This window comes from Panthera leo, chromosome D3 (genome assembly GCF_018350215.1).
Source record: "Panthera leo isolate Ple1 chromosome D3, P.leo_Ple1_pat1.1, whole genome shotgun sequence".
NCBI lineage: Eukaryota > Metazoa > Chordata > Mammalia > Carnivora > Felidae > Panthera > Panthera leo.
This window is the reverse complement of record NC_056690.1, coordinates 31235942-31254206: the sequence shown is the minus strand read 5'-3', so window position 1 is coordinate 31254206 and position 18265 is coordinate 31235942. Positions and strand designations below refer to the sequence as shown.

Here is an 18265-nt window from a genome sequence, read left to right as displayed (position 1 = left end):
ACACTCCAAAATATATATTGGGGCTTGGGGTCTCTTTTCCTTTACCCCTAATGTTCCAACAAATACACAAAGACTGGTTATACTTTCTTCAAATAGTCACAATTTTCTTCTGGCCTTTGTTTCCATATAGGAAACAAGTGGATTAAATTATTATTTCTTCCTCTGAAATTTATGCTTCTAAAGCATGAGGAGTTTTAACGAGGAAAGGACTTTAAGGCCAGTGGTATACTACATGAGGAAAGAAGACTAACAGAGAAGGTTCCTTTATTATTGAAGACTCAAAGTTGCTTATTTGACATTTATAATTTATACCATGCCTGTTTCCAAAAAATTTGAGATGGCATACAGTAAAGCAGGCAGGCAGGAGGGAGGGAGGGAGAAAGGGAGAGCAGGGATTCTGTGTGGTAGTGCATGATAGGCAAATTCAACTGCAGTAATTTATTGGCATCTTTGACTTACAAAGATATTGCAGCTTGTGCCCTGAGTATTTGTCCTTGTACTTTAACTTCTAGAAATTGATTACAATGGTCTCCAGGCTGGAAAGGCCACCCCAGAAACAGACTTGATAGATAGCTATAGAAGAACAAGTTTTTGCCTTAGTGCAAAGCTCTCAAATTTGTACTACTGTCTGTGCTTTGTATTCTGTACCTCTTTTTAATATATTATTTTATCTCCTTAGTTATGAAAGTTGTACTTACAAGACTTCACATAGGGTTAAGCTATTACAAACACTAGTCTGTGGGATAATCCTCATGCACATTAGGGAAGGAAAGGACAGTTGGGAAGCATTAGCATTTGTTGGTATGTCATGTTATTCTGTCCCTTGACAATATTATCTCCATGGCTCCTAAAATCAGGGACCAATAATTCTACCAGCACTTGCTACAGAGGATCATCTTTTTAAATGCATCCCTGAGCTCTTGGCTCCGGAAGGCATATATAAAGGGGTCAATGACTGCATTGCACATGATCAACATGCCATTCACCTGGAAGAGGGACATGTAGCAGGCACAGTAAGGGTTATTTGGGCAAAACGTCATTAACAGGATGTGAAGGACAAAGGGGGCCCAACAGAAGATGAATACCCCAAGTAGGATGGTCAGTGTGATGGCCCCTTTCATGTTGGCTCTGGGAAGGGTCAAGATCTTCCTGGCATGGGACCGAGCAAGCAAAAACATGTGCACATAGAGGCACAGGATAAAGACCAACATCAGAGGAAATAGCGATGTGAAGGTGATCACTGTGGGGATGTGATGGGAGAAGATCACCATGGTAACGGCGCTGCCTGTGCAGCTCACCCAGATGACCATCAGGACGACAATGGCACGGCGCATGGTCACAATGCTGTGGTACTGTAGAGCATGGAAGATTGTGAGGTAGCGGTCAACAGCTATCACAGACAGGCTGAAAATGGAGCCAAGGAGGGAGAGGATGAACAGGGAGTCGATGATGTCATCTGCTGTGGTTTCAAAATTACCACGAGGCTTGAGATAACCCATGTTTCTGAACATGATCAGGATATTTTCCAGGATCTTATATAGGCTGCCTAACATATCAGAAATGGCCAAGCTGCAAATGAAAAAGTACATGGGTGACTGGAGATTCTTATTCTTCATCACAGCCAGAAGGACCATCAGATTTTCCAAAACTCCGATGATGGATATTGTGAAAAATATCTCTTCTGGCAAAACCACATGAGGGCAGTCTGAATTATTTCTTGTTGTATCATTGGTGTTTTCATATAGATTGATAATATGCTTCATTTCTCCTGCTAGTGGTTAAGACAGGGGTGTTACTTGGACTAGACAGAAAACTTGACTGATTCTTCAGAATCTTTTCTTCTTTGTAGTACTTGTTGGAGGTACAAGGTAAAACCACCTGACCACCTAAAGAATATACAGCAACATTAGTTGCAAAATACTCTACAAAGTAAAAACTGAGTCACATTTTCTTTCAGAAAGCTCTATTGTTTCAACGAAATACGATGGTGTAGTAATTTAAAAAAAGCAATTTACTGGACCCTCATATTAACTTCTCTATGAAAAAAATCTTTAGTGGAATTTTAAGCCCAGAGATAAAAATAATCATCCTTTGTCATCTGTCCTTTCCATTCCCCACCTTTCTCATGAATCCAACTGTGTGTGAGAAAAATTAAAATAAGAAAATAAGTAAAAAAAATGAAAGCCATGTGTAGAAACAGGAAAGCACATAACTACCCTTCTTTGATTTGGAGGTAGTGGCTGGATTCAATGAACTAATGAGATGTTTAGGTTCTTTCTATTCCACTGTTTGTCTTTCTGGGTCACTGCCTGACCCTACAACTTATGGGGTAATGGCAAGAGTATTGATGTGTCATCCCCAAAACCGACTATGAAATATGTGTTATTACTTCCGTTTCAAAGGTAGAACTCACAGGAGTGGTAGTTCTAGAGACTCCCAATATTTTCAAGGTGTTGGAATTGAATTATGACAGCAGAAGGGTTCAATCTCCCTTAATTAGAAAGGGCTGAGTAGATAGATGATAGTTGAATGATTTTGAGAAGTCTGCTTCTGGTGAGAGCTTGTGGAATTTTTACTGATTTAGTTTTCAGATAGTTGGACACAGGTAGTTTTATGAAATGTATAAAATTTGCCTTCGCCGAGATGATGGTTTTAAAGGTCACAGATTCTTTATACTTTTCCCAAGAAGTGGAGCTTAATTCCCCTTCACTTGAGTGTGTGGGAAGCCACCTGCCATATTGTAAGGTTGTCCTGGGGAGAGTAAATCTAGGAGTGTAGCATTTGATCAAAAGTCTGCAAGGCACACATTACTATATTACAGTAAGATTTCTCCTGGAAAGGAATTAATTTCCTTACAACGGACTGAAGTCATAGGTCATGTATTAAGGTGGAAGTTTATGAATTAGGTAAGTCAATGTTAAGAAAGATGTGGAGTGGCAGTTGGTAGCAACTGATAGGATTCTGCCTAGGCTGATCAATTTGTCTCTGTTTGCCTAGGGCTGAGAGGCAAGTATCAGGCTTCTCCCTTAGCCCCAGGCAAACCAACATGATTAGTCACTCTAGTTCCACCTACTTAGGTCCAGGGAAGTCTGTAAGTTGTCAGTGTGCACTCATGTGTCCACACGTGTTCAGGAGGATGGGGCGAATAATGGTTAATTTTATGTGTCAACTTGACTGGGCCCTATATTAGGTCAAACATTATTCTTGGTGTGTCTGTGAAGGTGTTTTGGGGTGAGATTAACACTTCAATCAGTATATTGATTAAAGCAAGTTGCCTTCTCCACCAGGCCTAATTCAATCTGTTGAAGGGCTGAGTAGAATAAAAAGCCTCCAATGAGTAAGGGGGAGCTCCTTCTACCTGCTGCTGAGATGGGCATTGGTCTTTTCCCACCTCTGGACACAAACAGGAACATCAGCTCTTGGGTCTTGAGGCTGCAGCCTTCCTGATGGAATTATACCATTGGCTTTCCTGGGCCTTCAGTGTGTGGACTGAAGATCTTGTAACTTCTCAGCATTGATAATAGTGTGAGCCTATTTCTTATAACTTATCCCTTCATATCATCTATCTATCTATCTATCATCCACCTATTGTCTATCTATCTATCTCTCTATCATCTACCTATTATCTATCTAGCTATCATCATCATCATCATCATCATCATCATTATTATCTATTATGTATTATCTATCTATCTATCTATCTATCATCTTCTGTTGGTTCTGGTTCTCTGGAGAACCAAATAATACAGGGCTCAAGACTGTCCAGCATGAACCACCTATGGAGATGCTGTCTGGAAAGAGATTCCTGTCTTCTACTTGAGTTAATTAAATGTGATCAGACTTGGTGTGTGTGTGTGTGTGTGTGTGTGTGTGTGTGTATGTATTAAAGTGTTGTTGATATACAATATTATATTAGTCCCAGGTGTACAACATAGTGATTCAACATTTAGATACATTCAGAGCAATTACCACAATAAATCTAGCTATTGTACAAGGTTGTTACGTATTACTGAGTATATTCCCTATGCTGTACATCGTATCCTCATGTTTTGTTTATTTTATGATTGAAAGTTTGTACCTTTTAGTCTCTTTTCCCTATTTTACCCATCTTCCTCTTCTCCTCTGTCAACCACCAAATTATTCTCTGTATCTGTTTTGTTTTGTCTGTTTTTTAGATTCTACATATAAGTGAAATCATACAGCATTTGTCTTCCTTGTCTTGTTTAGCATAATGCCCTCTATGTCCATCCATTTTGTCACAGATATCAAGATTTCATTCTTTTTTATGGCTGAGCAATATTCATGTGTGTTTGTGTGTGTGCATGTGTGTGCACATGCACCACATTTTTATCCATTGATCTATTGATGGACACTTAGATTGCTTTCATATCTTGGCTATTGTAAATAATGCTGCAATGAACATATGAACGTAGGGATGCATGAATCTTTTCAAATTACTGTTTTCATTTTCTTCATATAAATACTGAGAGTGGAATTGCTTAATCATATGGTAATACTATTTTTAATTTTTTGAGGAAACTCCATAATGCTTTCCATAGTGGCTGCACCATTTTGTATTCCCATCCACAGTTCAGGAGGGTTCCTTTTTCTTCACATCCTTGCTAACATTTGTTGTTTCTTGTCTTTTTGATACGGCCATTCTGTGAGATGTGAAATGATATTTCATTGTGGTTTTGATTTGCATTTTTCTGATGATTAGTGATGTTGAACACCTTTTCATGTGTCTGTTGACCACCTGTATGTCTTCTTTGGAAAAATGTCTATTCAGGTCCTGTGCCTACTTTTTAATTGGATTGTTTGCTTTTTCATATTGAGTTATGTGAATTCTTTATACATTTTGGATACTAATGCTTTATTGGTTATATCATTTGCAAATATCTTGCAAATGGGTTGCAAATAGGTTGCCTTTTCATTTTGTTGATGATTTCCCTTGCTGTGCAAAAGCCTTTTAGTTTGATGTAGTTCCATTTATTTATTGTTGCTTTTTTGCCCTAACCTGAGGAGACAGATCCAAAAAAATATTGTTCAGACCAATATCCAAGAGCTCACTGCCTATATTTTCTTCTGATAGTTTTATGGTTTCTAGTGTTACACATAAGTCTTTAAATTATTTTTTATTTTTGTAAATGGTATAAAAAAGTGGTCTAGTTTCATTCTTTTACATGTAGCTGTCGAGTGTTCCTTACACCATTTATTAAAGAGACTATAATTTTCCCATTATATATTCTTGCCTCCTTTGTCAAAGATTAATTGACCATGTAAGTCTGTGTTTATTTCTGGACTCTGTTCTGTGTTCCATTGATCTGTGTGTCTGCTTCTGTGTCAGTACCATAGCGTTTTGATTACTATAACTTTGTAATATAGTGAAATCAGAAAGCAGGATGCTTTCAGCTTTGTTCTTTCTCCATGTTGCTTTGGCTATGTGGGGTCTTTCATATTTCCTTACAGATTTTAGGATTCTTTGTTCCAGTTCTGTGAAAACTGCCATTGGTATTTTGATAGGGATTTTATTGAGCTTGTAAATTGCTTTAAATAATATAGACATTTTCACAATATTAATTCTTCTAATCCATGAGCATGGTATATTTGGTATATTCTTTCATCAACTTTTCAAAGTTTTCAGAATATGTTTTTTATCTCCTTGGTTAAATTTATTCCTAGGTATTTTTTGATGCAATTGTGAATGATATTGTTTTCTTAATGTCTCTTTCAGATAGTTTATAAGTGTATAGAAATGCCACCGATTTATGTATACTAATTTTATACCCTGAAACATTACTGAATTAATTTATTCTATTTTTTTTGGTGGAGCCTTTAGTGTTTGTCATCTGCAAATATTGAAAGTTTTAGTAATTTTTTTTTTCAGTTTGGATGTCTTTATTTCTATTCTTCTCTCATTGCTGTAACTGGACTTCTCAATACTATGTTCAATAAAAGTGGCATAACTGGGCATTCTTGTCTTTTGATATCTGATCTTAGAGGAGAAACTTTCAGCTTTTTGCCGTTGAATAGCACATCTGCTGTGGGTTAGTCATATATGGCCTTTAATATGTTGAGGTGCATTTTCTCTCTCCTTTGTTGAGAGTTTTATCATAAATAAATATTGAATTTGATAAGATGCTTTTTATGCATCTATTGAGACGATCATACAATTTTTATCTTTCTTTTTGCTAATATGGTATATCATGTTGGCTGATTCGTGGATGTTGAGCCATCCTTGAATCCTTGGAATAAATCCCATTTGGTCATGGTGTATGATCCTTTTAATGTATAGTTTAAGTTGGTTTGCAAATATTTTGTTGAGGATTTCTGAATCAATTTCATCAGAGATATTGGCCTGTAATTTTCTTTCTTTGTGATATCTTTGGTTTTGTTATCAGGATAATTCTGGTTCTATAGAATGAGTTTGGAAGCATTCTTTCCTCTTCAATTATTTGGAATAGTTTGAGAAGAATACGTATTAATTCTACTTTAAATGTTTGGTAGAATTCATCTGTGTAAACTGTTTTGTTTTTTGGGAGGATATTTTTTTAATTACTGATTCTATTTCATCACTAGTAATCATTCTGTTCATTTTTCTATTTCTTCTTGATTCAGTTTTGGAAGACTGTATGTTTCTAGGCATATGTCCATTTCTTCTAGGTTATCTCATTTGTTGGCATATAACTATTCATAGTAGTCTCTTATGATCCTTAGCATTTTTGTGCTATCAGTTGTAATGTCTCCTTTTTTGTTTCTGGTTTTATTTGAGTCCTCTATTTTTCCTTTATGAGTATGGCTAAAATTTATCAATTGTGTTTGTCTTTTCAAAGAACCAGAACTTAGTTTTATTATTTCCTTCCTTCTACTAACTTTGGGTTTTATTTTATTTTATTTTTCTAGTTTCCTTAGGTGTAGGGTTAGACTATTTATTTCGTATTTTTCTTGTTTCCTTTTTTAATGTTTTTATTTATTTGAGAGAGAGAGAGCAAGCAAGCAGGAGAGGGGCAGAGAGACAAAGAGAGAGAGAGAGGGAGACACAGAATCTGAAGCAGGCTCCAGTCTCTGAGCTGTCAGCACAGGGCCCGATGTGGGGCTTGAACCCATAAGCCATGAGATCATTACCTGAGCTGAAGTCAGATGCTCAACGACTGAGCCACCCAGGCGCCCCTTCTTGTTTCTTGATGTAGGCCTGTATTGCTATAAACTTCCTTTTGCTGTATCTCCTACATTTTGGACTGCTGTGTTTCCATTTTCAACTGCCTCAAGGTATTTTTTGATTTCCTCTTTGAAATTTTCATTGACCCATTGGTTATTTAGTAGTGTGTTGTTTAGCCTCCATGTGTTTGTTTTCTTCTTGTAATTGATTTCTAGTTTCATACCATTTTGGTAAAAAACTATGCTTTATATGATTTCAAACTTCTTAAATTTACTGGGACCTGTTTTGTGGCCTAACATGTGGTCTATTCTGGAAAATGTCCTATGTGCACTTGAAAAAAATGTGTATTCTGCTACTTTTAGATGGAATGCTGTGTGTATATTAAGTCCACCTGGTCTAACGGGTTGTTTAAAGCCAATGTTTCCTTATTGATTTTCTGCTTGGATTATTTACCTCTTGATGTAAGCAGGGTGTTAAAGTCACCTATTATTGTATTGCTGTCAGTTTCTCCCTTTATGTCTGTTAATATTTGCTTTATTTATTTAGGTGTGCCTATGCTGAGTACACAGATATTTACAAGTATTATATCCACTTGTTGGATTGATCCCTTTATGTAAAGCCTTTCTTTGTCTCTGGTTACAGTCTTTGGTTTAAAGTCTATTTTATCTGATATATGTACTGCTACCACAGCTTGCTTTCTGTTTCAATTTGCATAGATGTTTCCCGTCCCTTCACTTTCAATCTCTGTGTGTCTTTAGATCTGGAGTGACTCTCCCGTAGGCAGTATACATAGATATTGTTTTGTTTATCCATTCAGTCACCCTATGTTTTCTGATTGGAGCATTTAGTCCATTTACATTTAAAGTAAGTATTGATAGATGTGTACTTTTTACAATATGTTGGTTGTTTCCAGGTTGTTTGTAGTTCTTCTCTGTTCTTTTCTTCTGCTCTCTTCTGTCGTGATTTGGTGACTCTCTTTAGTGTTGTTTGTATTCCTTTCTCTTTGCTTTTTATGTATCTATTATAGATATTCAGTTTGTGGTTCCCATGAGGTTCATATATAATATCCTATCTATTATCTATCTATCTATCTATCTATCTATCTATCATATATCTATAGCAGTCTATTTTAAGTTGATGGTTGCTTAAGTTCAAGTGCATTCTAAAAGGACTACATTTTAATCCCTCCTCATTTTATGTTTTTGATGTCATATTTTACATCTTATTATTTTTCTATGCCTGACTAATTATTGTAGATCTAGATGATCGTAGTACTTTTCTCCTTTAACCTACACACCAGCTATGTAGGTGGCTGATCTGCTACACTTCCTTTATGTTTACTTTTACCCGTGAAAGTTTTTTCTTTTATAATTTTATTATTTCTAGTTATGGCCTTTTCTTTTCTGTTTAAAAAAAGTCAATTTAACATTTTTTATAAGGCTGGTTTGGTGGTGATAAAATTCTTTAGCCTTTTCTTGTCTGGAAAACTATTTATCTTTCAATTCTGAGTGATAACTTTTGTTGTAGAGTATTCTTTGTTGTAAATCTTTTCATTTCACCACTTAGAATGTATCATGCTACTTCATTCTGGTCTGCAAACTTTCTGCCTAAAAGTCAACTTATAGTCTTATGGGGACTACTTTGTATGTAACTAGGTGTTTTTCTCTTGCTGCTTTTAAGATTCTCTCTTTAACTGTTGACATTTTGATTATAATGTGTCTTCGTGTAGTTTCCTTTGGGTTCATTTTCCTTAGGAATTTCTGTCATTCCTGCACTTTGATGTCTGTTTCCATCATCAGTTTCCTTTACTTCTTTTTCTGAGGTTTTGTCTTTCCTTTCATTTGGAACATATTCCTTTCTTTCCTTACTTTGCCTAATTCTTTGTTCATTTCTATGTATCAGGTAGATCAGTTATGACTGATCAGTTATGATTCCTGGTCTTAAAGGAGTAAACTTATGCAGAAGGTGCCTTGTGGAGCTCAGTAATTCAAATCCCTCTGGTTATTTGAGCCAGCTGCTCTATAACTAACCCTTGTGTGGTCTGTGTGTACCCTCTTAATGTGGCTGGGTCACAATTGGTGCACACTCACTGGTGTGTGGGGCTGTCCCCTGGCATGGCTGCCTGCAATGTCTGGCTGTGGTTGCTACAAGCATGCTTGTAAACAGGGATGGCCTTTGGCTTTTCTGGTTTGAATGCTGTGGGTGCACTGGTGGGTCGGATAGACATCTGGTGTAGCTTGCTATGAAATGTGACTGAGACTTTTCTAGGCATTCTGGTGTTCAGTGTTTGCTTCCTTGGTTGGGGGTGCTTGAAGGAGCTCAGTTGTTCACTGAAGGTACTCGCTGGACTGGTAGGGCAGGGAACTGCTTGGAAGAAGCTCTGATGTTGTCTGAGGGCATCTGCCAAGTATGGTGGGGTTGTGAACCACGTGGAATGGGCTCTGGTGCAGGCTGAGGCTGTCTGCCAAGAGTGGCTGGGCAGTGAACCATTTGGCAGGGGCCTAGACCCAGCAGATCGGTTAGACAGGGCAAATCCACAGGGGAATTCTGGGTCAAGATGAGCAGAGCTAGTACAGCAGATGTCAGTGGTAGGGCAGCTAGAAAAAAATGAATGCCCGCCAGTGCTTCTGTCCCTGGGGAATGTTATAACAGATCCTCACTCCTGTGGCACAAGCCCTAAAATTAGTCAGTGGATCTCCATGTATGATCCAGGTGTTTTTCAAACTGCTGTCTCTGTGCTGGGTCTCAGAGCAAGTGAGATCATGGGCATGCCACTTAATAGTGAGATCTGGATATCCTACTGCTTTCTGGGTTTCTAAGAGATAAGCCCCATGTTTTCAAAGCCAGATGTTATGGAGGCTCACCTTCCCAGTTCAAGTCCCCTAAACTGTGGAGCCCAATGTGGAGTCCCAACTCCTTGCTCTTCAAGCAAAGCCTCTACCATTCTGATATCCTTCCTGCTTGCAGACCACCATGCTGGGTGTGTGGATACTGACTGAACCATATATCTGCTCCTCCTAGCAACCTCAATGTGGCTTTTTCTTTATATCCTTAGTTGTGTATGATCTGTTCTGCTAGTCTTCAGTTTGTTCTCAGAGATAGTTGTTCTCTACATAGATTAGATTTTGGTGTGTCTGTGGGAGGAGGTGAGCACAAGATCTTCCTACTTCCCCATCTTGATCCCACCCTCAGAGACTATTTAATCAGATTTAGTATACATTTTCAATATGGAATGAATTTGATGGTAGAACTGATAAAGAAAAAAAAAGAAATGTTGAAAGAGATTCTGGCACTTCTTAGGAAGAGGTGGTTCTGAAACTCAGCTTCAATCAATATGCTGCTGCCAATCTTATATCTGAGAAAAGTACTGAATTTGAATAGAAATCTGACTTTGAAATAGTGTAGTCCAGGGAGCCACCTTGAACAGGCCATGAATCAGCCACTGTTCCTGTGAATTCATGAATTGCTGCCAATCTGGTTGGTAGGGTCTACAAGTGGTGTGCAACCCTATTTTTTAAAAAAAAATTATTTAAATTCCAGTTAGTTCACATACAGTGTAATATTAGTTTCAGGTGTACAATATAGTGATTCAACCACTCCATACATCACCAGGATCAAATTGGCTTCCATACAACACCCAGTGTTCATCCCAACAAGTGCCCTTCTCAATGCCCATCACCCATTTTCCCCTCCACCCCACACACATCAATACTCAGTTTGTTCTCTGTATTTAAGTCTCTTATGATTTGCCTCACTCCCTTTCTGTTTGTAACTTTTTTCCCATTTCCCCTCCCCCATGGTCTTCTGTTGAGTTTTTCAAAATCCACATAAAAGTGAAAACATATGGTATCTGTCTTTCTCTGACTAACTTATTTCACTTAGCATAATACCCTCCAGTTCCATTCACATTGCTGCAAATGGCCAGATTTAATTCTTTCTCATTGCCAAGTAGTATTCCATTGTATATATAAACCACATCTTTCTTTATCCATTCGTCAGTTGATAGACATTTAGGCTCTTTACATAATTTGACTATTATTGAAAGTGCTGCTATAAACATTGGGGTACAAGTGCCCTATACGTCAGCACTCCTGTATCCCTTGGTTAAATTCCTAGCAGTGCTGTTACTAGGTCATAGGGTAGTTTTATTTTTAATTTTTTGAGGAATCTCCACACTGTTTTTCAGAGCGGCTACACCAGTTTGCATTCCCACCAGCAGTACAAGAGGGCTCCTGTTTCTCCACATCTTCATCAGCATCTATAGTCTCTTGATTTCTTCTATTAACCACTGCAACTAGTGTGAGGTGCTATCTCAGCGTGGTTTTGATTTGTATTTCCCTGATGATGAGTGACATTGAACATCTTTTCATGTGTCTGTTGGCCACCTGGATGTCTTCTTTGGGAATGTGTCTATTCATGTCTTCTGCCCATTTCTTCATTGGATTATTTGTTTTTCGAATGTGGATTTTGGTGAGTTCTTTATGGATTTTGGATACTAGCCCTTTATCTGATATGTGATTTGCAAATATCTTTTCCCATTCCGTTGGGTGCCTTTTAGTTTTGTTGACTGTTTTCTTTGCAGTGCAGAAGTTTTGTATCTTGATGAGTTCCCAATAGTTCATTTTTGCTTTTAATTCCCTTGCCTTTGGAGTTGTGTCGAGTAAGAAATTGCTGCAGCTGAGGTCAAAGAGGTGTTGCCTGCTTTCTCCTCTAGGGTTTTGATGCTTTCCCATCTCACATTTAGGTTTTTCATCCATTTTGAGTTTATTTTTGTGTATGGTATAAGAACGTGGTCTAGTTTCATTCTTCTGCATGTTGTTGTCTAGTTCTCCCACCACCATGTGCCAAAGAGACTGTCTTTTTTCCAGTGGATACTCTTTCCTGCTTTGTCAAAGATTAGTTGGCCATACATTTTTGGATCCAATTCTAGGTTCTCTATTCTATTCCATTAGTCTATGTGTCTGTTTTTGTGTCAATACCATACTGCCTTGATGATTACAGCTTTGTGGTAGAGGCTAAAGTCTGGGATGGTGATGCCTCCCACTTTGGTTTTATTCTGCAATATTACTTTGACTATTCAGGGTCTTTTGTGGTTCCATACAAATTTTAGGATTGCTTGTTCTAGCTTCAAGAAGAATTCTGGTGCAATTTTGATTGGGATTGCACTGAATGTGTAGATTGCTTTGGGTAGTATTGACATTTTAATAATATTTATTCTTCCAATCCATGAGCATGGAATGTTTTTTCATTTCTTTGTGTCTTCTTCAATTTCCTTCATAAGCTTTCTATAGTTTTCAGCATACATATCTTTGGCTAGGTTTATTCCTAGGTATTTTATGATTCTTGGTGCAATTGTAAATGGGATCAGTTTATTGATTTCTCTTTCTGTTGCTTCATTATTGGTGTATAAAATACAACCGATTCCTGTGCATTGATTTTGTAGCCTGCGACTTTGCTGAATTCATGTATCAGTTCTAGCAATCTTTTGGTGGAGTCTTTCAGGTTTTCCATGTAGAGTATCATGTCGTCTGTGAAAAGTGAAAGTTTGACTTCTTCTTTGCCAATTTTGATGCCTTTGATTTCCTTTTGTTTTCTGATTGCTGATGCTAGGACTTCCAACACTATGTTGAACAACAATGATGCAAGTGGACATCCCTGTCGTGTTCCTGATTTCAGGAGAAAAGCTCTCAGTTTTTCCCCATTGAGGATGACATTAGCTGTGGGCTTTTCATAAATGGCTTTTATGATGTTTAAGTATGTCCCTTCTATCCCAACTTTCTTGAGCGTTTTTATTAAGAAATGATGCTGTATTTTGTCAAATGCTTTTTCTGCATCTATTGACAGGATCATATCCTTTCTTTTATTAATGTGCTGTATCACATTGATTGATTTGCAAATACTGAACCATCTCTGCAGCACAGGAATGAATCCCACTTGATCATGGTGAATAATTCTTTTTATATGTTGTTGAATTTGATTTCCTAGTATCTTGTTGAAAATTTTTGCATCCATTCATCAGGGATATTGGCCTGCAGTTTTCTTCTTTTTTTTTTTTTCTTCTTTTTTCTTTCTTTCTTTTTTTTTTTTTTTTTTTTTTTCTGGTCTCTGTCTGCTTTGGGAATCAAAGTAACACTGGCTTCATAGAATGAGTCCAGAGTTTTCTTTCCATTTCTATTTTTTGGAACAGCTTGAGAAGGATAGGTATTAACTCTGCTTTAAATGCCTGGTAGAATTCCCCAGGGAGACCATCTGGTCCAGGACTCTTATTTATTGGGAGATGTTTGATAACTGATTCAATTTCTTCACTGGTTATGGGTCTGTTCAAGTTTTCTATTTCTTCCCGTTTGAGTTTTGGTAGTGTGTGGGTGTTTAGGAGTTTGTCCATTTCTTCCAGGTTGTCCAATTTGTTGGAATACATTTTTTTCATAGTATTTCGTAATAATTGCTTACATTTCTGAGGGATTGGTTGTAATAAATCCATTTTTTTTTTGTGATTTTATCTATTTGGGTTCTCTCTCTTTTCTTTTTGAGAAGCCTGGCTAGAGGTTTATGAATTTTGTTTATTTTTTCAAAAAAACTAACCCTTAGTTTCATTGATCTGTTCTACTATTTTTCTTGGTTTCTATATTGTTTATTTCTGCTCTGATCTTTATTATTTCTCTTCTTCTTCTGCTGTTTTTTTTTTTTTTCTGTGCTGCTTCTATTTCCTTTAGGTGTGCTGTTAGATTTTGTGTTTGTGATTTTTCTTGTTTCTTGAGATAGGCCTGGATTGCAATGTATTTTCTTCTTAAGACTGCCTTTGCAGCATCCTAAAGGGTTTGGAGTGTTGTGTTTTAATTTTCATTTGTTTCCATATATTTTTTAATTTCTTATTTAATTGTCTTGTTGACCCATTCATTCTTTAGTACGATGTTCTTAACTTCCATGATTTGGAGGCTTTCCAAACTTTTTCCTGAGGTTGATTTCAAGTTTCATAGCATTGTGAAATGAAAGTGTGCGTGGTATGATCCCAATTCTTTTATAGTTATAGAGGGCTGTTTTGTGACCTGGTATGTGATTTATCTTGGAGAATGTTCCATGTGCACTCGAAAAGAAAGTATATTCTGTTGCTTTAGTATGTAAAATTCTAAATCTACTTGTCAAGTGAATCTGGACTAGTGTATCCTTCAGGGACATTGTTTCTTTACTGATTTTCTGTCTAGATGATCTGTCCATTTCTGTAAATGGAATATTAAAGTCCCCTGAAATTACCACATTCTTACCCATAAGATTGCTTATGTCTGTGATTAATTGTTTTATATATTTGGATGTTTCTGAATTTGGCACATAGACATTTATAATTGTTAGCTCTTCCTGATGGATAGACCCTGTAATTATCATATAATGCCCTTCTTCATTTCTTGTTACAGCCTTTAACTTAAAGTCTAGTTTGTCTTATATGAGTATGGCTACTCCAACTTTCTTTTGACTTCTAGTAGCATGATAAATAGTTCTCCATCCCTTCATTTTCAATCTGAAGGTGTGTCAGTTCTGAAATGAGTCTCTTGTAGACAGAAAACAGATGGATCTTGTTTTTTATCCATTCTTATACCCTATGTCTTTTGGTTGGAGCATCTAGCCCATTTACATTCAGTGTTATTATGGAAAGATATGGGTTTAGAGTCATTGTGATGTCTGCAGGTTTCATGGCTGTAGTGATGTCTCTGATACTTTGTGGTCCTTGCAACATTTCACTCACAGGGTCCCCCTTAGGATCTCTTGTAGGGCTGATTTAGTGGTGATGAATTCCTTCAGTTGTTGTTTGTTTGGGAAGACCTTTATCTCTCCTTCCATTCTGAATGACAGGCTTGCTGGATAAAGGATTCTTGGCTGCATATTTTTTTCTGTTCATCACATTGAAGATTTCTTGCCATTCCTTTCTGGAATGCCAAGTTTCAGTAGATAGGTCTGCTACTACCTGTATGCGTCTACCTTTGTGTGTTAAGGCCTGTTTATCCCTAGCTGCTTTGATAATTCTCTCTTTATAGTTTCACTATGATATGTCATGCAGAAGATTGGTTCAAGTTATGTCTGAAAGGATTTCTCTGTGCCTCTTGGATTTCAATGTCTGTTTCCTTCCCCAGACTGGAGAAGTTCTCAGCTATGATTTGTTCAAGTACACCATCAGCCCCTTTCTCTCTCTCTTCTTCTTCTGGAATTCCTATGATATGGATATTGTTCTGTTCGATTGCATCACTTTGTTCTTTAATTATCCCCTTGTGATCCTGGATTTTTTAATATCTCTTTTTCTCAGCTTCATTTTTTTCCATATTTGTATCTTCTGATTCACCTATTCTCTCCTCTGCCTCTTCAATCAGCTCTGGCTGCCTCCATTTTATTTTGCACCTCATTTATAGCATTTTTTAATTAACTGTGACTATTTTTTAGTTCCTTGATCTCTGCAGCAATAGATTCTCTGGGCTCTTCTATGCATTTTTTTTCAAGCCCAGCGATTAATCTTATTACTATATTTTTAAATTCTTGTTCAGTTATATTGCTTATATCTGTTTTGATCCATTCTTTAGCTGTCACTTCTTCCTTCAATTTCTTTTGAGGGTAATTCTTCTGTTTCATCATTTTGGCTAGTTTTCTGTCCCTTATGAGTTTTAAAAGCTTGTTATGTGTGCTGTACCTGTAAGCACTGCTATATTAGAGTGGGATCATACACTCTCCAGGGCCTGGCACTTCAGGAGGTGTTTTTTGGAGAGTGTTACTTGCTCTCTGTTGTTATGACTTTGGTTATTTTATTTCCCTACTCATAGTGATGTTTTGGACCCTCCATGGGGTGTGCTTTGATTTGTTCCTTGAAGTAGCCTTAGAAAGGAAAACAAACAGACATACAAACAGGAAATGAAAACATGCAAACACACAAACAAATATACCAAGAAACAAACAAAAAACAATCCAAAAGTAAAAAAAAAATCAGAAACATCAGCTACAAGTAAAGAAATGGGTGGAGGTGGTACTTATGGAAGAGAAGATACAAAGAAAGAAATAACAAGGGTGGGGAAAAAGAGAAAATAAACATTGACCAGGCAGAGAGACTAAAAGGCTTAATCCAGAGAGAGAGAAAGAAAAATAAAGAAGGAGGCTGGCAAAAAAGAAATGACAATAAAGTTACCCAGACAGAGAAAGTATAAAGCTTCATTATTCCAGAGAGAGAGAAAGGAAAGTATAGAAGGAGGTGTAGAACATGTATCAAGAGAATGGATTAAATATGTCTGCTTAAACAAACCAGCAACCAGAGGAACCAACCTAGAGGAGGTAAGAAATAATGAGAAAAGGAAGAAAGAATATATCTAAATAACAAGAATTGTCCTAGAATTAATCCAGGGAATGCAGCAGTGCTGATCTGGAGGAGGGGGCCATCTGATTCTTCAGCTCCAGTAGATACAGTTACCCAGCCTGGAGGGTCCTGGTTTGGTGTAGCTGGGTCCCACCTCCACTGTGGACCCCGAGAACCAATCCCTGAGGCTCCTCTTGGTGATGGTGGGGAGAAAAATGGCCACCCCCAGGCTCTTCTCCATGGACCGGGTGTCCCAAATCACTCTGTTCAAGCCGTCCTCACTGTGCTGTGGTCGCAGACAAGGCAATCTGTTTCTCTCCGCCAACTAGTGTGCTCTGGTGCTTGGCTGAGATTCAAACTCCCAATCTGTGCACCCTGGTACTGGGAAGGCATCTCTCCATGCTGCTCAATATGTGGTCCCGGCTGTTTTTCTCCTGTCACGCAACACTCCAGGGAGAGGATCGCTTTCTCCTACTGTACGCTGTGCACCTGACCTAGCCACTGAGCCCAGGGCTGGCTCCCCTACTCCCCAGGTTAGTGAACAGGGCAGCCAGCCCCAGTCCAGAGAAAGTCCCACAGTTAAGGATTGGATCCTTCCCAGTCCGAGGTTTTTCTCTTGTCCAGATACAGTTCTACACTTCCCCAGCCTCTCTTTCTCTTTCCTTTGTCTCTCTGCAGAAGGGGATCCCTCCCCTCTGTGTCTACATGGCCCATTTTATCTCCCCCAGTTTGCAATCACCCATCTATGTCCATCAGGTGGTCTTGGTGTCTCCCTGGTAGTGACTCGGTCTCTTTTCCTCCAAAACTCTTGGGATTCAAAGTCCTTTGGCTTCAGCCCTTCTTTGTTTGAGAGACATAGGAAGTTCGGATCCCCCTACTTATCTGCCATGTTGGCCCCTCCCAAGTGCACTTCTTAATACCCATCACTTATTTAACACATCCCCCAATCCATATCCATTCTGGTAAGCATCTGTTTTCTATAGTTAAGAGTCTGTTGTTTGGTTTGCCTCTCTCTTTACTTCACTTTGCTCCTTTGTTTTCTTAAATTCCACATATGAGTGAAATCATATGGTATTTGTCTTTCTCTGACTAACTTATTTCACTTAGCATTACACTCTCTAGCTTCATCCATGTCACTGCAAATGGCAAGATTTCATTCTTTTTTATGACTAATATTACATTGTGTATATAGAACATATCTTCTTTATCCCTTCACTATTCAATGGACATTTATATTGTTTCCATAATTTGACTATTGTAAATAATGCTGCCTTCAACATAGGAGTGCATGTATCCCTTTGAATTAGTGTTCTTGCATTATTTGGGTAAATACCCAGTAGTTCAATTGCTGGATTGTAGGGTCGGTCTATTTTTAGTTTTTTGAAGAACCTACATACTGTTTTCCAGAGTGGTTACATCACTTTGCATTCCCACCAAGAGTGGAAGAGGGTTCTCATTTCTCCACATCCTCCTATCACCTGTTGTTTCTTATGTGGTTGGTTTTAGCCATTCTGACAGGTATGAGGTGTTGTCTTATTGAAGGTTTGGTTTATAATTCCCTAATGATAAGTGATTTTGAGCATCTTTTCATATGTCTATTGGCCATCTATAGTCTTCTTTGGAAAAATGTTTATTCATGTTTTCTGCCCATTTTTTAAGTGTATTAGTTATGTTTTGGGTGTTGAGTTTTATAAGCTCTTTACATATTTTGGGTACCAATCCTGTATTGGATATGTCATTTGCAGATATCTTCTCCCATTCCATAGGTTGCCTTTTAGTCT

The 18265-nt window shown here is 37.7% G+C and overlaps 1 protein-coding gene across 1 annotated transcript; it reads right to left on the bottom strand.

The window, feature by feature from the left end:
- Positions 1–869: 869 nt before the first annotated feature.
- MC2R (melanocortin 2 receptor) lies at positions 870–1763 on the bottom strand. The gene has a single exon (XM_042910837.1). The coding sequence runs from the start codon at positions 1761–1763 to the stop codon at positions 870–872; it is 894 nt and encodes a 297-aa protein (XP_042766771.1).
- Positions 1764–18265: the final 16502 nt, after the last annotated feature.